Source organism: Semicossyphus pulcher, unplaced genomic scaffold (assembly GCF_022749685.1).
Source record: "Semicossyphus pulcher isolate SPU_LCO1_2020_fin unplaced genomic scaffold, fSemPul1.0.p SCAF_20, whole genome shotgun sequence".
Classification (NCBI taxonomy): domain Eukaryota; kingdom Metazoa; phylum Chordata; class Actinopteri; order Labriformes; family Labridae; genus Semicossyphus; species Semicossyphus pulcher.
The window spans coordinates 18,687,524-18,708,290 of NW_027211694.1; the positions used below are offsets into that span (position 1 = coordinate 18,687,524).

The 20,767-nt window shown below is 42.3% G+C and overlaps 1 protein-coding gene across 1 annotated transcript in view; it reads right to left on the bottom strand.

Moving 5' to 3' along the window:
• The window catches only part of LOC138599842 (receptor-type tyrosine-protein phosphatase zeta-like), a 77,650-nt gene that overhangs the window by 20,029 nt on the left and 36,854 nt on the right, over positions 1-20,767 (bottom strand). Inside the window, exons 3-9 of the mRNA XM_069671597.1 lie at positions 9,074-9,253; positions 6,255-6,406; positions 6,061-6,156; positions 5,891-5,957; positions 4,984-5,141; positions 3,893-4,043; positions 1,465-1,649 (exon numbers count right to left, since the gene is read on the bottom strand). Coding sequence (XP_069527698.1) covers positions 1,465-1,649; positions 3,893-4,043; positions 4,984-5,141; positions 5,891-5,957; positions 6,061-6,156; positions 6,255-6,406; positions 9,074-9,253 — 989 coding nt within the window. The remainder of the gene's footprint in view (positions 1-1,464; positions 1,650-3,892; positions 4,044-4,983; positions 5,142-5,890; positions 5,958-6,060; positions 6,157-6,254; positions 6,407-9,073; positions 9,254-20,767) is intronic.

Sequence of the window (20,767 nt, forward strand, 5' to 3'; positions counted from 1 at the left end):
GTGTGGCTTCAACCTGGTTAAATAAAGTTTATATATTGCAAATTACTTTAAACTTCCTGATTTCCTATGTCTCTTTTAAACATTTTTATTAAAAGAGTTGAGAGAGAAAACTCCCATAAACAATTCCAACCATGCTGTAGTTGACATGTCATGTTGCAAATAACCTACATTTTAGGGGGGTATAATGCAGTTTCTCATTTTAAGACATATGTATAATGTTACAATGAGGATGTCCAAACTAAACGTGGGTGAAGTTTCAAATCTGTAGGTCAAAGTATGTTGGAGTAATCCCCTGGCTTCTCAGTTCAGTCTGCAGGCTGCTGTGAACGTCAGGTTTCACACAGTGTTTTATTCATGCTGCACTTGGTGACGTCACAAAGTGCAGCCTCAGCAGGAGGAGGAGAGCCGGCCAATTAGAAGAAAGTGAGCTTGTAGGGGCGGGGTTTCTTAAAGGGACAGAGCTGACTGAGTCGTTTCCAGCAGAGGCTGTATGAGGGCCTGCACAGAGCACCACTGTGAGAAAATGAGGAGTTTTTTACTGTAAATTGTGCTAAGCTACTCCACAGGTATCACAGAGTGAAATATGAAGCTTGAAATTAGCCCTTAAATAACCCCCCCTTTAAACTACTACTTATAATGTGGACTTCTCGACCAATGGAAATGGAAATTACCCTAGTCCGAGCAACATGACAAAAGTGTTTGCAAATGAATGATGGGTTTGTATTAGATGTTTTATGTGTGCTTAAATTAGCAGAAGAATGTTGTTGTTTTTAAAAAAAAAAATAAAAATAATGTTAAAATGTTATACTTTATAAATATAAAAATAATTTCAAAAATAAATCACAAGACACAAAAATAAATGTAAAAACTAAATAAAGCTAACCCACATTTTAAACGATACTATATAAACTATATCAGCAATGCAACCATAAACTAATGACACTCCTACACACAAGGTATGCTAACAAAGGTTGGGTTTACATTTTTCTAACAGTCCTTTAGGTTGCTCAGATTTTTGATAGTCTACATATATGCAAAGATGAATAACATAAACACTCTGGCTCACATAGATATACAGTGCACATGAGGAGACACACACACACACACAGATGTTGCTTGTCACATTAAGGGATGCTCAATGACCCGTTAAGGGGCCTAGATTGATCGTCAACACTAATCAATCGATCCGTATGATCAATCTGGATCCAAACAGCAATGGCAATGTGACAGCATTCTATCAATCCTTCCGTGCACTCTTTTTCTAACACAGAATGCTCCTAATATTAGCTGCAGGAGAAAAAGGGAACAACTGCACAGTGATTTCTACCTAAGCTCTAGTTATAAGTCATATGTACCTGTGTGGACTGCAGATAATGGTGCAAAACAAGAGTTGAAATGACATGCAGTCAGGGTGAGTGAATATATGTGGGATGTTTTTCTGTGTTTGGAGGACATGTTTCATACCACGTCCTGGTCGCCGTCTGTCCTGTACTCCTGCTTGTTCTGGTCCCCGCCCTGCAGCCTCTGGTAGGTGACAGTGTACCAGTCGATGGTCGTGTCGTAAACCACGCGGGGACGCTCCCACATCACCATGATGGTCGTGTCGTTCTGGGCATCAGCCTGAACGTTCTCTGGCTCAGAGCTGCAGGCTGGAGACAGAAGAAAGAGACGGGTTGGTAGAAAAAAATAATTCAAATTTGTTTGGATGAGATGCAAGAAAATTCAATTAAAAAAGCCTAAAAGGAAGAGATCAAAAAAACATGACCGCTGCAGTCAAAACCAGACATCTACATGCATAACACAGAGAAGGTGCAACATCACACATTAAGTTTGGCGTTGCTGAATCTAACTTGATGTTAATCGACTGGATTGGAAATGGAAGAGAGCAGAAATACCTTTTAAATCCCAGATAAGGAGGTGAGAGTGGCATTGAGTGGGAGGTGTACGAGTGTGTGTGTACGGCTGCATGAATTTGTTACAGGCAAAAAGACTCTTTTGTGAATTTCTGAATACTTTATTTCAATTTCAAAAAGAGCTGCAAAATAAATTGCCTGCGCTGAGAGGAGAAGGGGCACTGAAGTACAAAGTCGAGCTCCCTGGCAACCCCAAAGACCCACTTTACTTGAGGGCCGACTTTATGAAGATGGAGAGAGCGTCGTGAATTATATCTTTTGATGATCATGGCTGGGCTGACCTTGGAGGACAGATTTCCAGCTACAGAGGAAGCTCAAGCTGGAAAATATTTTCAGTCATGGACGAAAATAAGATTAATAATGAAATATTTATATTGATCCCCGAAGGAAGGATTCAATTTTCTCCACCAAGCTGCCCAAAAATTTGGTATAAATGTGATAAGTGAAAAGATTTAGAGCTCTGGAGGAGGGCAAGAATCGGGTCTTTTAAGTCTAATAAGGAAGAGGACAAAATCCTAACACACTGCTAGGAGTAACAGCACTGTGAAATTCTCTGCCAGTCACTTTCTGTCATGTTTTCCGAAGTTCAGCTCAGTGGAATGAAACGTAAAAAAATGTAGCTTTTTTATTTATCTCAGTCGTGAATGAGAACCCAAACTGTAAGCAAGGAAAATGATATTGTTATGGATCAAACAAACGGGTAAACAGAGCTGCAGCCGTCTAGCTCAATGATCTGTTTGCCAACTTCCAAGTAGCTAGCTGGCCTGGGGCACCGAGCCAACCACCATGTCAAAACAGGCCCGGCACAGAATACGAGAAGATTGAAGCGAGAGACAAAAGTGAGAGATAAAAGAATAATAGAGCTCTTAATGGCTCAGTTGGCTTTGGTGTGTTGGTGCCATGTCACCAAAAAATCATCACATGATATATACATACTATACATTGTGTCTATATGCATTTTATATACAGTCTATTGCTGAAGCCTAGTCTGCGCCCATGTGCAAGGCAGGGATTCCCTGTTTTTCAGTTATTACACCTTCCCATCTATTTTACATACACCGATCAGCCATAACATTATGACCACTGACAGGTGGAGTGAATAACATTGATTATCTTGTTGCAATGGCACCTGTCAGTGGGTGGGATATGTTAGGCAGCAAGTGAACTGTTTGTCCTCAAGTTGATGTGTTAGAAGCAGGGGGGAAAAAAAGATGACTGAGTCAGAGCATCTCCAAAACTGCAGCTCTTGTGGGATGTTCCTGGTCTGCAGTGGTCAAGACCTACCAAGAGCGGTCCAAGGAAGGAACACCTGTGAATCAGCAACAGGGTCATGGGCGGCCAAGGCTTATTGCGCGTGGTGAGTGAAGGCTGGCCCGTGTGGTCCGAGCCAACAGAGGAGCTACTGTAGCTCAAACTGCTGAAAAAGTTGATGCTGGTTCTGATAGAAATGTGACGGAACACACAGGGTGGCTTAGCCGCAGACCAGTCAGGGTGCCCAAGCTGAGCCCTGTCCCCCGCTGAAAGCACCTACAATGGACATGTGAGCATCAGAATTTGACCACGGAGCACTGGAAGAAGGTGGCCTGGTCTGATGAATCACGTTTTCTTTTACATCATGTGGATGGCCGGTTGCATGTGTGTCATTTACCTGGGGAAGACATGGCACCAGGATGCACTATGGGAAGAAGGCGAGCCGGAGGAGGCAGTGTGATGCTTTGTGCAATGTTCTGCTGGGAAACCTCGGATCCTGCCATTCATGTGGATGTTACTTTGACACATATACGCAGACCAAATACACCCCTTCATGGAAACAGTATTCCCTAATGGCAGTGGCCTCTTTCAGGTGGTCATAATATTATGGCTTATCGATGTATATGTACTGTAAAGTTAAAAAAATTGACAAAACGAGTTGATTGTAGAAATAAAAAATAGAGAAACAGATAGTAGCAAACTATGTGATTGAGTGTTTGATGACGTACTGGGTGTTTGCACGTCCTCCACTCCGGTGTACGAGGCGAACACCTGACCCATGAACTGCTGCTGCTGCTCCCTGAAGTTGTTCTGCAGGTAATCAGTCAGCATCACATATCCAGCCTGCTCCATCGTCATCACCTCACAAAACATCTCCAACTGGGTCCAGAGAGACGGACAGACAGAGAGGAGAGGAAAGGAGAAAGTGATACATAAGAAAAGATGTTGCATCCTCCTTGAGTTGCCAAAATAAACCCAAAACTGATGCTTGTGTGTGCGTTTGTCTGAGAGGTTTGTGTTGGTGCCAGGCTGAGGCAGAGAGACAGCGCTGCTCTATTTTTGGTTTGCTACAATGTGCCCATGTCATGCCTTGCCACCCCCGTTTCACTCATGCTACAGACAAACACAAACACACACACACACAAACACGCACAAGGACTATACACACACGACTTTCATGACCTCATTCTCTCTCCATTATTCGGCTACATAATTGATGATTATTACACAGATGATTTCATCCTGAGTCGTCTTTTCTCAGAGGACCTTAAACGTCTCCCGCCTGCAGTCCTGCTGCAGTAATGTTACAGTGTCAGCTTGTGGCGTTGCTGCATGACGGGCCTTTTTTTTTTACCAGATCATGCCACTACAAAAGCCCTGTTCTGTAAGTGCACATTGTGACTAAAGCTGTCACATTGCATCAGTCCAATGTGACATTTTGTTTGTATGTTGTGCACAGATGTCAAAGACAACTGGCCTAAAAAGGCAAAAACTACAACAAGGCACGCGAAAATGATGTTCAATTTTTTTTGAGCAGGAAGCCGACACAGATTTGTTTCATGACTTTACTTGTATTAACTTTTCTTATCCATTATTTTAAAGAATGACTGCCTGCATGCTTCTAAAAATAAAATTTTAAATGCAGGATTCTACCAGACAAAATGCTACATCAGTTTTGTAGTTAGAGCTGCTATCAGTGATTCAAAATGAGGCTTTTTATTCATGATATGAAGTGCAGGAGTACGAAGCTGCTGCTTAAAGTTGCATTCAGGTTCAGAGAGACTCCACTCATTCATTACGGGAGCTAAAACCCACTGACCTGTGTTTCTGATATGGCCACAGTGTTTTTAAAGACAATCCATTCCACTAATTCGGAGCAGGGAGGTGCAGTTAGTGAGCCGTTGTAGATGTAATATTTGTCCGTGTTATTAGGCAGCAAGGACCTCAAGGTGAAACCTTCCATTGACCCGCTCTTACCTGGAAAGAAAAAAAGTCTAATTAGTAGCAAAATGTCACAACACTAAAACTAACTCATAGTATTTAAAAAATCTCAGATTGTATTTGAAGTGTAAGATGTGCATCATGATATTCTTTTGTTATTATCAAATTAAAGTTATAATCTCGAAGATTTTCATTTAAATAAATGTCTGTTAAGTCACTATCTATCGCCAAATGAGCACAATAACACAATGGTGATCGAGCCTATGGCCCACTGATGAAAGCCTTTGCATTTGCAGTGTAACAGACTGGGTGTCTGTGGCAACGGAAAAAATCACAAGCGGAGCCCAGTTACGCGTTTTCCATCACCCAGCAGTGGTTGGTCTGCCAGAGAGGGTAGGCGGAGCTAAGCGGCTGCTTTTCCGCTCTCTGCAAGTGTTGCGAGTAAACAGTAATCTACTACGGCTGAACAAACAAAGAAAAGATGGATGACTACAGATACAACTTCAACAATAAGTGAAAATCCAAAGAAAAAGAAACAAACTCGCTCAGATGAAGGCAAACAACAGTAACAAAGGGAGCCAGCCATAGACGTGTGGATATGTGGAAATGTTCTCCTGCAATTACCTCTAATCGCTAGAAGGTGCTGCCAAAGGGAACAAAACTGAAATCATTGAGATTATATCTTTAATTAAATAGATGTTTTATAATTTCACCAAATTCTTTCTTTATTGAGGACACATTTTTACCCTGCACTGTTCCACAGCTAGTATGTAGCAATGACCTACCAAACCTGCTGACAGTATTGAGAGCCTCTATAACAGGAGTGAAGTTCTCGTTGTCGTCCAGGCTGACCTGTGGAAATAAAACAATTCATCAAGAGGCAACTACACACTAATTGAATCACTTCCCTTTGAGCTTGTGGATTTTCTTGGCACACATCAACATGCTGACCTACCTCAAAGAGCGTAGCCAGGGCAACAATCCTCCCTCCTTCCCTGATAGCATCATCCAGACTTTGGAAGTCGTCTGCATCATAGCAGTAGATCTGCATCTGAACGAGAGCAAGAAACAGGAGGATAGCTAACTCATTTGTAATTGGTAGATAAATGTGTTCATGGCTAGACAAAGAGGTGCTGTGTGTTTTTGTACCTCCAAAGGGAACTTCATCCCATTCAGGCTGTGTTCAGACCCCTCTGATGTTGCGTTGCAGCGCCCCCAGTGGAAGGTGATTCTCCCAACACGGAACCTGGAGCTCAGCCCTCCTCCGCTCACGAAGAACTCTCCTTCCACATTGATGGCCACTGAAGCACAAACACGCAATCAAGTTTAACCTTTATGTTAACTCGACAGTTTTAAGGAGCAGCAACTGAAATACAAATGATCAGTGTCTTTGAAGTTCAAGGAGTTTTCCTGCAGAGGGCTGAATCAGGGGGACGTTTCAGGACGTTTTTTGACAACACTTTAAGTCTTCAGTTCTCAGCTGTGGCAGCCCAAAGCTAAATTTGGATCTTCTGACCCTAATCTGTAACTTTAAGCCTCAAAACAGTTTTTTAGGGATGAAAAATCCTTTTTTTTACAGACAGTGAAAAAGGACAGTTTGTGGCTGCTAAAACTGGGATATGTGTTCATGCATTAAATGTGGATATTCTGGTCTGCTAGTGTTTCAGTGATAATTGACATAAACAGACAGGCAGACATAAACAATAAACAATCAGGTAATGAAATTAGCACCTGCTACCTGCCAATTAGAGCGTGAATGTTGGCTGTGAAAGGTAAAAATTGCAGGTCATCCACAACAAAAGCTGCGTTTTTTCTTATATTCATAAATATTATTTTTTAAAGCATTTCTCATGTTAAGAAAAGCTGGAAGTTGTGTAATGTATTGCATGTTTCTACTGTCATGTACCATTGACGAAAATGTTTAGTGTGCTTCATAGATTTTAGAAATGGCAGACAAAAAAAAGAAATGTAGTAATTAGTCGTAGTAACGTTAACGTTAGTAGTCAGTAGTGAGTTTGCAAAATTTCCAATGACAGTTACAGCTGGCTCGCGCATCGCCGAAGTGGTTGCCATAAGGTTACACATAATGATATGCATAGCGTCATCCCATCCATTAACGGGATTGGCTCCTTAGGTTTGTGACGTCTCAAACCTGCCAATCTGAAAACGTGTTGTTCAGCCTGTCCTTGGTACACTGCAGTTAAAATGCAGACAGGCCCGGCCATGGAGATGACTGCTGATGTTGTCCCTGATATGTCTTGTAGCACATGAAGAACACCACATGGAGATGTTTACAAGGTTAAACACTTGATTTTCACTGGAGGGTTTTTTTTAAACCTATTGGGTAGAACCAAAAGAAATACAGTTGCCCAAATATAAACAAATGAAGACAATAAAACGGCTTTATAATATCACATTTTTGTTGCTTTTTAAAGACAATTTTGTTTACTCATCCAGCCACTACAGAGCAGCATTGGTCTTCATTCAGAGTTTGGTTGACTGATATAAGTTAAATATTCACTCTGCTTTTAGCTGTGCTTTGGTCTCCATCAACGGCTGAGGGAAATTTGGTTATTAAGCATTTTGTTCACCAGCCAGTTGCCAAATGTGTCTGTTCACCGTTTATTACTAGCCAGGTATCATATAGTAGGTTTTTAGAGCTTCATTGATGAAAACTGCCTGCTGTGTGTACAAACAACACAGAAGAAAGCAGTGGGAGTAACCCTTAACAGTCAAGTTGCATGCCACAATACCAAATCAATAGCCCTTTTTACACTGCGGTTCAACGTCAGCGTCATAACGAAGCTCCACGGTCATGCAGCCTTTTGCCATTTTACAATGAACCGTTTTTACATTGAATTCCGGCGTTGCGGTGTAAACAAACAGCACATGCTTGAAATACACACACGTTGCTATTCCACCCTGCCGGCTGCTCTGTTCAGACGCCGTTACACCTCTGTTACTACCTCCGATGCCGGCTCAGAGGCGGAACGACTTCGCCCCACCATTCTGCCTAACAGAGGCGTAATAATCCCGCCTTAAACTGGCAGTGTAAAAGGAGCTAATGCTTAAAGCAGCAAAATGTTCCATAGAGGGGAACAGCAAAGTTGTTAATTAAATTAAATGTGTTGAATGGTAACTGAATGGTAACTCACAACAGCATATAACACTGAGTTTAGTGAGGCTGTGCTGGTCACATATTTCTTTCATATCATGACAGCGCTGCAATATGTGTTTAAAATGCAATTTCCTCTCTGACTTCAAAGAGAGAAAAAAAGAGGATTAAACTGTGGACCATTAACATATAGAGGCAGCAGGCACATACACACACATACGCAGAGAAAGACACACTCACACATACACACAGCCCGAGCTATATTGGAGAGATGGTGATGATAGCTCAGACAGCTTTCATTTGTTTATCTGTCCAGACATCACTCCGCCCGCTGTATTTCCTCTCACTGTCTCCTCACATTGTCCTCATTCTCTCCTCTGCTCTCTTACTCTCTCTCTCTCTATATATATACATTTTTACCTCTTGCTCTTTTCCGTCGCTCAGTTTCATCCCTGCCTCTTCACATCGATCTTCTTCCTCTCCCCACATGATGTCTCAGTGCTGCTGTCCCTGCCTCTCTTCTCAATTACTTGCTCTCTCCGTCCTTCATTTTCATTGTCTGACTCTTTTTCCTTTAAATCCTCGCTGCCTCTCTCTCTCATTAACCGTCTGGAAAGTAAAGCTTCTTTCCACGTATAAAGATTAGGATGTCATGTTTCATAGCACGAGAACAATGTCGTATCACTTCCACAGATTGTATCAACTACATATTGTGTGGTTGCTGCTTTGATATGCACATGTCTGCACGTCACTCTTCTTTGAATAGAAGTGAAAAGAAGTGCTTAGGAAAAGGTGGTCAAATTATGCTTCGACTGTCATGGATTGTGAAGATACACGTCCAACATCAACATACCAGTCTTCCCATTGTTGTGGATGGTGCTGGACTCGGCTGTGAGTTTGTCCCAGCCTTCTAGCAGTAGATTCTGGTACTGCACCCTGACCTGGGTGAACGTCTCGTCGATGTCCACAGGAGACTGCCTGGCACTGTTGCAGGACGGGTACTTCTTACCCCAGTTACGCTGGTTCAGGGCGCCTGCATATGAGACAGAGAGGAAGATAGATGAAGAGACAACACAAATGTACTGCTTTATTCCTGATTGCAAGTTGTATAAACATCGGGAATCTGTCATCATTTGACCGCTACTCAAGTGATCTGCAACTGAAAGGGATTGTGAAAGTCCAGAGGGACATGGCGCCATACTTCAAGACAAAACAACACATTTGATAACCAGTTAGTTAATAAGCTAATATCAGCATTTAAGCGTGTTAGATAGGAAGTGGCCAGATGCTAATGTAAGCTATTGTCTAATGGGTTATCCAATATGTTGTCTTGTTTGAAATATGGCCTGATGCCTGTCCAGATAATTATTTTTCGGTTTTGGTAATCATAACTCAGGAGAGCTGAAGAAAACAGGAAATACAGGGAACACCAATTAGGGATGACATGCAGCAAAGGGCAAGGGCTCCACCAACTGAGCCACCCAGTGTCCCTCCTCCAGATTTTTACTCTGCATTGTGTTTTAAGTTGTTGATCAATCAACAAGCAGTGAAATAAATACAATTTGTTTACATTATTTTATTTGGAACACAGCAATACAACATTATCCATTTGATAACAGCCATTGAACTTCCCAACCTGAGCATGAAATGAGGGAAATGTGTGACAGTGTGACTAAAGTTAAAGGAGCAATTCGCCCCTGGAAAAAGCCACTGTCAAAGCTGGTGTTCTCTGTAATCGATAGAAGCTGTAATATTTGAAATTGGCGCCATAGCTGTGGAGAAAGTTGTACAAGCAGCGAGAGAGAGACGCTGGAGTGAAGTACTAACATTTCGCTGCGGCAACGGCTCAGAGCGGTACAGAATCTAAAATATGATGAGAATATACCGGTGGCATGCATCCTAGATTGAGGAAGTACAGTTGAGCAAGCTAGTCTGGCGGAGGTTTTCCCGGGCCCATTGGAGAAGCGGATAGCGTCCTCCAAAGGCACAGAGCGAAATTGCATTTATTTTCTACCATGATGGCATTAGCTCCTTATAATAGCATGATACAACTGACCCTTTAATGTAAAGGTCTGAGGCTGATATCAAATGTCAGCCCTTTTTTACACTGCGACTCCACCACAGCACCATAATGAAGCTCAGCTGTTACGCCACTTTGCCATTTCACATTGAACAAAGCCACGCCGGCGTAAAGCTGCAACAGCGTGTGTTTTACATTGGGGTTGTGGAAGCAGAAGACACGCGACGTGTAAACAAACTGCAAGCTTCACATACACACACAGTGCTGCTCTGTCCTGCTGGCTCCGCAGTTTACATTGATGCCATTAAGCCCCCGTTACACCTCTGTTACTAACCCCGATGCCGACTCAGAGGCGAAATGATTTCAGCCTCGTCTTCGTCTTACATTAAAGACGAGGTGGAAGAGTCCTGCCTTGAACAGGCAGTGTAAAAGGGGCTATAGAGTGTCTCTCTATTACTCAAGTATCATAAAATTACTTAAATGCAGTCCTGATTAATACATTCATATTGCACCTTTAATATTCCTGTACAATACATTCACAAATGTGTACTGCTGTCTATAAACAGCATGATAACTGTTGAATGAGCAGAGCTGTAACAAGGGCAGATGGTCAGACTGTAGGTGAAACATGGTTGGCTGTAGATTACTCTTCATCCTCGCACTCTATAGAAGTGTAAGCGTGCATTATTAATGCATGAGTGCATGTCTTATATTCAGTGCACATGTATTCTGTGAATTGTTTTTCTGTTTTTTTTTAGGGGAAGGTCTGCCCAGCAGGAATTCTGTTTCAACTTTTGATGTGCTGTGGGTGTGTGGGTGTGTATTTGTGTGTTTTATGAAAGCTGTGCTCTTCACATGAATAATTTAAAGAAAACGAGGAGCATCAGGACATGCTAAATCTGTAGTAAAACATGCAACCAAAAAGCCATCAGAACCGCAGAGAAGGCGAAGCAAAGGCGACATTCCCTTATTTCAGTATTTCATTGATAATAAGACTCATTTTGCCAAAATGCTTCTGCTAATATCTCGAGCTTGGCCTCAAAATTGCTGTACATTTATTATTTATGAGCACATGTCTGAATTTCCAATTAAATTTAAGGAGATGCAGCGAGTTGTGCGTTTGCATGTGTGTGCATTTATTCATGACTGCGTGTCACATCATGATCTACTGACGTGTGTGTATGCTTTTATTTATTCATTGACTTCTTTTTTTGACTTTATACACACAGTACCTTCACATGTCCAAGTTACCTGTACGCACACACACAGACCTGCTGTATATATCTGTGTGCAAGCACGAAAATCCTTTGCATGCGTGAATGTGTTAATTTACTGTGCAGCCATTCATCCGCTCTGAACGTTCAGTTATTTCCTGCAGGCATATTTAGGGAATACTTGGAGAGGACGCCTGTCTTGACTGCATTTACTATGCTGACTAATATTTATGAGTTGAAACCATAGTGTAATGTATAATAGAATATAAGTAAATAAGTAAGTAACATTTATAAAAAGCACTTTCACAGAAAAAGTCAGAAAAAAAGTGCTTTAGAAGAACGTTATATAACGTCTCATTAATGAAGGCATGAAAGACGATGTGACCAACAGAGCCACGTGATTCAACAAAAAACACAAGACAGTAAAAATAGAAAATACACACATAAAATGTGGTTCAAAAACATGTAACTCGCACACACACTACACATGCAAAAAAAGCCTCGGTGATACAATAAACAGCCTGGTTTGATTTCAAGCTCAAAACATGACAAAAGAAGGTATGTTAATATTTACATATCTTAAATGTAGCTATATCAAAGAATTGCAGTTAATCTTTGATGCACACGGATAATTCTGTCTCGCTTTGTAAAGATGTAAATAAATCCCTCTGATCTACTTTATCTGCGCAGAGCAACGACTAACAGGATAAGGGAAATGCATCATTGTTGTGCATTGCCTCTTATCCAGTTCTTTGTCATTAAGAATGTGAGCGTGTGTGTGTGTGTGTGTGTGTGTGTGTGTGTGTGTGTGTGTGTGTGTGTGTGTGTGTGTGTGTGTGTGTGTGCGTGTGTTTTCCAGTATACAGTAAAGACAATGGGTCTAATGAGGTCAGAGCAGATGGTTTAACCGTAACTGGTCACACATGGCTTAACAGGTATTGGCTTTACATTCCTAGTTGTGTGTCATGCGTGGACGCTCGCGTATGTGTGAGTGAGTAATAGAGGGAGACCTTGTTTAAACCGAGTTCAACTAAATCAATTTCATCTTTGTTGAATCGCTGCCTAATTTTGGCAGCTGCAGCTGAACATGTGTAAATATTAAGTCCACAGTTTGTGCAGCATCCAGCTATTTGCTCCATATTCAAAGGGGTTGTTTACAGGTCAAATATGCAATTTGTACAAGTAACTGTTGTTTGATTTCCTCCTTCGATACTGTGGATTCAGGGTTGAGTTAGAGTGATGTACACTCCTCAGTGTGGCTGTTTGTTAAAAATCTAAATGTCAACCACCGGAAGGTGTTTACAAAACAATCGGCAATCAAACTGTCAGAAATCATGGCTTGTACGGTATAGTTTGTACGACGCTTGTAGTCCGACTAATATTGACCAATCACGTATCAGTAGGCTGCGGCGTATGCAGGACAAACAGTCCGTGTGGAGAGCAAAAGCAGGCGGAAGGTAATCCGTCGTAATGACATCCTTGCTCCCATCAGCATCATCTGATGATGATTTAGCTTCTTATTGCTAACAGCTAACAATCAGATCTAAAATTCAACTTGAGACAAATTGGCGAAATTGGCGCTGTGTCACGAAAGCCGTTCAGCGTTTAGATTTCACGACTTCCTCGAATGCATCAGATCGATCCCACCTCCAATCAACAAACGAGCATTTTAAAAGTTGTTTTCTTCTCCTCTTGAGGACAGACCTGACAAAGCTTCATTTTTACTTTTTACTAATCTGCATCACGATGTTGAAAAGGTAAGACCCTTTAATTAAAGTAAATCACAAGAAAAACCGGTTATTTTTCTGTAAACAATGCAGCACATGGAAAAAAGTCTTTACTGGAAGTTGTTTATCGCTAACCGCTGGCTACATGCCCGACATGTTCACCGTTGTCCCCAGAGGCTATATCGTCATCAGACTACAGCCAAATGGGATCCGAGATTGGCCAGTCAGAAACCCAAACAGCAGACAGACACTTCACCTAGCCTGGAATTACATCAGAACAACAGTCTTGTATGATATCCTGCACATGAACGGACAAGAGTAGAGGGCGCAGCACACAGTGGTATTGCCATGTTTACTGCAGCTTCCTGTCAACCAAAGAGAGCAAACCTTTCACCTGTCCATCATGTTGGCTCACAGATTGCATCATTGACCACTGCACACATTTTAAGTTATTTATACTGACACAGTTTGATTATGTTGGAACAGAAAGACAAAAATTGTGTTGAGGCGATAGTTTGACACTTTTTTGCCTTCTTGCCCAGTGATGCCACTCTCATGCTGCCTGTGAATTAGAGAAGTAGACGCATATTCAGTCGTCTGGAAGCAGGCTCGGGGGAAGGAGCGAGCACATTTCCATCATGACCTATATTTCGTGTAGAAGTGTGAGTAAGTGTACGTGTGTGTGTGTGTGTGTGTGTGTGTGTGCTGGGGGGAACGGCAGGGTGGTTGTCAGTGTGTCAATGACCACATCTGGCCCCTGCATCCGTCAGCGTCATGAGACACACGCACATACACAAACAAGGAGTTCCTTTTCTGACATAACGCTACCATGGCAACAAGTTGCTGACAGGTTGGGGAAATAAAAAACTAAAACCCCCTGAAGCTAGACTTCCCTGTCTTCATTTAAATCCATAAACACACACACGTACGCACACACACTCTCACAGGCAGTGAAGGAACAAAATTAGGACGATTAAATATGGAAATTAAATTTTTATCTCAAGTTTCACTTGATTTTTCACAGCTTAAAGTCTGCTGATGCTGACAGTGTATCTGTTGGTGTCAAATCCACATGGGAGATCTTTAAAGCAGAGTATAATGAGTATTATGTTGTTGTTTTCTTCTTGATTATGTCTATTTTTCCCTTCTCTGGCTCTGCATCTGAATGTTAAAACATTTCTAACAAACAGAACAGACAACACCACAAAATAAAACAAGTTCTACACGAAAATAGGAAGACATTGTTCCATCATTTGCTCAAAATCTAGGCACGTAGGCATGGTGAAGACGATCTGCTGAAGTTCAAACTGAGCACCAGAATGGGGAAGAAAGGTGATTTAAGTGACTTTGAACGAGGCATGGTTGTTGGTGCCAGACGGCTGGTTCACTGGTGCACTGCTGATCTTCTGGGATTTTCACGCACAACCATCTCAACGGGTTACAGAGAATGGACCAAAAAGAGAAAATATCCAGTGAGCGGAAGTTCTACGGGCGAAAATTCCCTGTTGATGCCAGAGATCGGAGGAGAATGGCCGGACTGGTTCGAGCTGATAGAAAGGCAACAGGAGCTCAAATAACGTTACAACCGAGGTATGCAGAAGAGCATCACTGAACGCACAACACGTCGAACCTCGGTTACAGCAGCAGAAAAACACACTGGGTGCCTCTCCCGTCAGCCAAGAACAGGAAACTGAGGCTACAGTTTGCACGGGCCTGGTCTGCGACATTCGGACAGTAGGGTCAGAATTTGGCGTAAAGAGCATTAAAGCATGGATGCATCCTGCCTTGTATCAACGGTTCAGGCTGCTGGTGGTGGTGTAACCATGTGCATCGTTTAAACGCCACAGTCAACCTGAGTATTGTTGCTGACTTCCAGCAGGATAAAGCACCATGTCACAAGCTCATATCATCTTAAACTGGTTTCTTGAACATGACAATGAGTACACCGAACTCAAATGGCGTCCACAGTCACCAGACCTCAATCCAATAGAGGACCTTTGGGATGTGGTGGAACGGGAGATCTGCATCATGGATGTGCAGTCGACCAATATGCAGCAGATGCTATCATGTCAATATGGACCAACATCTCTGAGGAATGTTTCCAGCACCTTGTTGAATCTATGCCACGAAGGATTAAGGCAGTTCTGAAGGCAAAAGGGTCCAACCCGGTACTAGCAAGGTGTATCTAATAAGGTTGCCACTCTGGAATTTCAATATCAAATTAATTTGGATGTTTGAACTGAAGCAGTGTTACTGCAAAATACAGAAAAAGAGAGACAGAGATAAAGATGTCTGCAAACTTAGAGAAGAAACTTTGTCCTCAGCAGGAGCTCAGAGATCAGTCGGCTGTTAAAGTGGTCAAGGCAGAAACCATTTACACCTGCTGCTGCCCTTTTTACCACAACATCCCGATCATTTCAGCTCACCCCTCACTCTCGAGGGAGGAGAGGTGAGACGACGGAGGAGGAGAGTGCACAGAGGACAAAGAGGAGAGAGGAGATATAGCAGCAGGGAACACACAGGTAGGAGTGCAAAGAGGAGGTGGTGAAGAAACAGCTAAAGAGAAGGTACAAAATGAGGGGAAAGAACATGGAGGAGACGAGGGGAGGAGGACAAAAGAAGACAGGAGAAAGAGTGAATGATGCATAGACACTGAAACACTGTACAGATGTGTTTCATACAGATATTGAAAGACACACGTGCTGTCTGTCTCTTGCTTCCTTCCCACGCATACACCAATTAAGCTCCCTTGGACGGCGCAGACACACACTTACACACAAACTAGCACACACACACACACACAGGCACACAGAGCTGATTTCACCCTCTGTTAAAGGTACTGTGCTGCTGTGCAGAAAACATGCAGGATTATTAAATTGAATAATGTAGGGCTTGACTCTTTTTGGGGACTGTCTGCTCCGTTTGCCTCTCTGCTGGCAGAAATAGCTGAATATGAATCAAATATTAAAAGCAAAAAACGACTGCTGGTTTGGTTTAAGCCACAGCGGCGCTTCTGAATCTGCATGACTTTATGTCTGCCAGGAAGGACCACTGACAGATGAATAGTCTAACTTCATCTCATGCATCGAGGGCCCTCGATTTCCTTTAAGGTACGAGATATGCACATGGATTATTTAGCGCAGAAATGCCACATTTATGCTTCAAAACCAAACGATGTTCAATTTGAAATGCTAAAACTGCAGCACCCGACTTTTTAGCTGCAACCAGTGAATGTCTGGCCTAATTACTAATCATAAATACGCATATCATTCAAGCACTCGTGTTTAATCAAGCAGCCTTTACAAAAGACCTTTTTCACAGCAGGCATAATGAGACAACGCAGCAGGAAAAGCACAGGTGTAATTAATTACCCTAATAAATGCTGCGTGTCATTTAGTTATCCCAGTCCAGAGCAGTGCGCCTGCTGGCTCACTGTTATTAGTGGCTGCTTAGTAACACCTGTGTGATACAGCATGAGAAGTCAAAATGTTTTCTGTGAACAGGGTCTTTTGTCAGATTAGGCAGGGTCACACGACCAACAGAGACAGCATCCTAGAAAACAAAACAAAACAGTCCTTTAGAAATTAGAACAATTTTCAACAAGCGAGCGGAGATTGTGATAAAGCTGCTTAATCAACACGCTGCATTGTTTTATTCAATCAATCATTGTTCAGTTTTGAAAAAGCAATCACTGTGATTCAGAAGTAATCAAAGAAAAAGATAAGTTTTAAGAGAAACCTCCGACGTTTTCACGTACTCATGTAAGCATAACTTCACATTACACTGGTAAGATATAATAAGCGTCTCGGCTCCAACCTCATCACTCCTCGCAGATTTATTTTACATAGTATAGATAGTATCTTAAACCCTCCTAGCCTGCAGGTGGATGCTGGGGTGGTGGTGGGGCTGAAAGTACGAGCACAGTACTGGTGCAGGGCAACAGTGGCAATGAGTAGAGAGAGAGGGAGAGGACATCTCGCAGCTTAAATAGACCTCCACATTGGGAGGAAATGTTTGTCAGGTGATTGTGGAGAATGATCATAGACTGTATAAAAAGATGGACAACATGACAGCGCCCTAAAAGTGAAGCCAAACCCTCTCTATCGCCCCCTGCTGACTGGCTGCAGTATAGGTCATAAAGCCCGCCTCCTCCATCTTAACGGATGGGACATGAATCAAACTATTAAATCAAAATACACATCAAAAACATTTTTCTCAAACATGGTTTCTGTCCTTATAGTTAGTTCATGCTGATTTACATCCAAGTGTTCATTTTTCTGGCTACTTTAGTTTTGATTAGTGATTTGATGCTGTAAAAATGATGATTGACAGCTCTGTTGACCAATACGGCTCCTGCAGCCGATCAGTTCCCGATTAGCAGAGTAGAGGACAGTCGTCAGAGGGAAACTGAACTAAAATAATCACTACAGTCATTAAAGTTTCCATACCTGTGAACGTCTGCTTCAGACCAACACAAGAAGATGTTCTGCTGTTAAATACGCTGACATGTGAGATCTTTGCTTTTTTTTCCCCCCGGTAAGTTAAGTGTGTGTTTTGATTAGCGAAAGTGGCTACGGGGGCTCCAATCGATGTCACCATCGCAAGATGGCAGCGCCTATCACGGGGGCTACTTTGGCTTCAATTCCATACAATGAGAGCAGATGGAGACGTGTCGTCCATCTTGTTGTTAAGAATGATGCATGAAAAGTAGTGCAGCTCAAGTTGCCTGCCTGAACTAGCTCGCAGGCGTCGCTCCATTTAAGTTACTTGATATTATTATATTTCTATTTAGGATTTCCGGTCATATTCTTTCATGGAAAAAAAAGTTAAATGCTACGGGAATAAATCTTTACCAGGAAATTGTCTCCTACTTAATGCAACGCAATGGCTGGCAGTAAACTCAGTTTACTAACTAGAGGCTTCCCCTGTGTGTGCACGCCACACTGGTGCATCAAGAGTGTCCAGGTCAGATTTGGAGGGACATCTGCTGGTTTGCTTTCAGGAGCAGCCCTTTCAAAATAAAAGAAGAGGAGGAACAGAAGCAACAAGATAAATATTATTCATAGATTTTTCTTTTATAAAAACACCCAACATAGTTATTACTTGTATGAGAGAAAGCTTCTTTCGTCTCCCAGTGCCCTCAAACCTTAATATTTTATGGATTTACTATTAGGAGAGCAGTTGTTGTGTCTTAGCTGGTGTCATGTGTTTCAATCAGCTTCTCAGTTTGCAGTAAAACTCTTTGATTAAAACACAGCAGAGGCCGGAGCAGAGAACAAGAACTGCTCCTTTGTGTGAGGGGAGACATTTCTATTCTGCAGAATCAATGTCTGGGAATGCATTCATGGGTGCGCGCACACACACACACACACACACACACACACACACACACTGAGTGAGTGACATAAAGGAGTGAGTCTGAGGCTGACAAGATCTAAGCTACTAAATGAATCTATTATAAATGGCAGAGAAAGAACTAGGCACACACACACACACACACACACACACACACACGCACAGATCGACTATGATAATGATGGACTTTCACACACAGCAGCCTGCGTATCTGACAATCAGACCTGTCAGATTATTCAAAAAAAACCTGAGGGTATGAATCAGAGTCCCTGTGTGCTCTTCATGTGATCTCTGGCGTCTAGACGTGAGAATATGAAAAGGTCTATGAAAAGGCGAGAGACGATCGGGACGAGATGCTGCGCATGGAGTTGCCTGGTTAAATATTAAAGATGGCACACTTCCTCTTTTAACTCGTTTACTGTTTATCTGAATGTGCAAAGTGAAATTTAAATTTGGCTCCACCTATTGAGCTTTACTTTAACCAATGAGATTACTCCTGCTCGCGAGTAAATGCAGACTGTCATAAAGATGGGATTAGGCTGGCTGGGTTTGTGTGAAGTGAACTACCATTTTGGATATTCAAACCATCGCAGTCCACACAGTTAAATTCATGGCCGCCAAAGTGCAGAAATTACAGCCTCATTAGCCCAGCTGCATACTGCTGCAACCCAGGAACAAGGACAGAGAACGGGGGACAGGGAGCGTGTGTTAGTGAATAAAGGAACACACATACACACCTCTGCATGATTACCTCACGTCTCCCACAGGGCTCCAGGAGCAGCCACACAGGCTGAGCAACAACTGGAGCAGAAGAGAAGCCAGCCTAAAGTATTTGGTGACTAAGAGAGCGGTTGAGAACACAGTGGGTGGTGAACACATGCATGTACACAGAAAAAGAGACAACAGACACATGAGAGATGAGAGACGGAAACAACAGAGGCGAACAGCTCGCTGGTGGAGAGATACTCCGAATCCCGGGATCAAAGCTTCAGTGTTCCTCTCTTGTCATAAAGAAAAATCCTCCACGACAGCTTTGAGACCCTCAAGGGACACTGTAACTCTTATAACAATGGTGATAATTAAAACAACTAAGACTTGTATGGTTTGAAATCCATTCAGATTAAGAGCTTTAAACAGATTAGCAGTCATAACTAACACCATAAATATGTAATGAAACAAATCTTACCAAACCAGCTGCAGGATGGAGACTGGCTGGTATCTGGCTTTCAAATGACTATCATGATGCTGTTTGATTATAAAGTGTTGAGTAAGTGATAATTTATTAACATAATTGTATGTGTTATGGTCGGTGCAGTGGTTAGCATTGTCACCTCACAGCTAGAAGGTTCCTGCTTCAAATCCCGGTTTTGACAAAGTTTGCATGTTCTCCATGGGCGTGGGTTCCCTCAGGGTACTCAGGCTTCCTTGTTTGGTTGCTTGGTGACTCTATAATCACCTGTATGTGTAAATGAAACATTGTCTGTGTCTGTAGCCCCTTATACACTGCCAGTTCAAGGTGGGATTATTACACCTCTGTTACGTTCCGTCTTCCATATAAAACGCACAGAGGCATAATGGCTGGGCAGACTTGGAGTCAAACCTGCGATCAGTGCGATGAGATCTGTAGCCTCTGAATATGGGGCACCTGCTCTACCAGCTGAGCTAAACCAGCCAGCAGTCAAAGCCTTATTGCTAAAACTGTAACCAAAGATGATGAACCAATGATGATGAGTGCGGAGACACTGAACCAAAATAGTAAACTTACATACAACACACCCAAAACAATGAGCTGAAAGACACACAGTTTAGCCCTTCACAGAACTGTGGAGTTGGGTGAAGTAATTATCCATGGGATCACAAGTAAAACTTTTACCATTAATCGTAATTTCATCCCCAGTTAATACAAATAACAGATTCCTTATACCACAATTAGAAGACTCAGCCTGTTGCAGCAGCTCTCGCCCGTAGCAATATCATGTCCACTTTTCTTGTGCTCTGAATTTTTCTACCTCCTTGTACTGAATGACTTATTTCACTCTCGCTGATTATATTGTGCACTGCGTGCATCTTGTGTGCTTTGTCTTTTCTTTGCTGCTGTTAACACTTAAATTGTCCCTGTTGTGGGATCAATAAAGGTTTATCTTTTCCTGTTATGCCACCAAATATAACAAATGATCTCAATATATTTTCTAGCTGTCAGGATTGTGCTATCCACTCGTATTAACTTCATA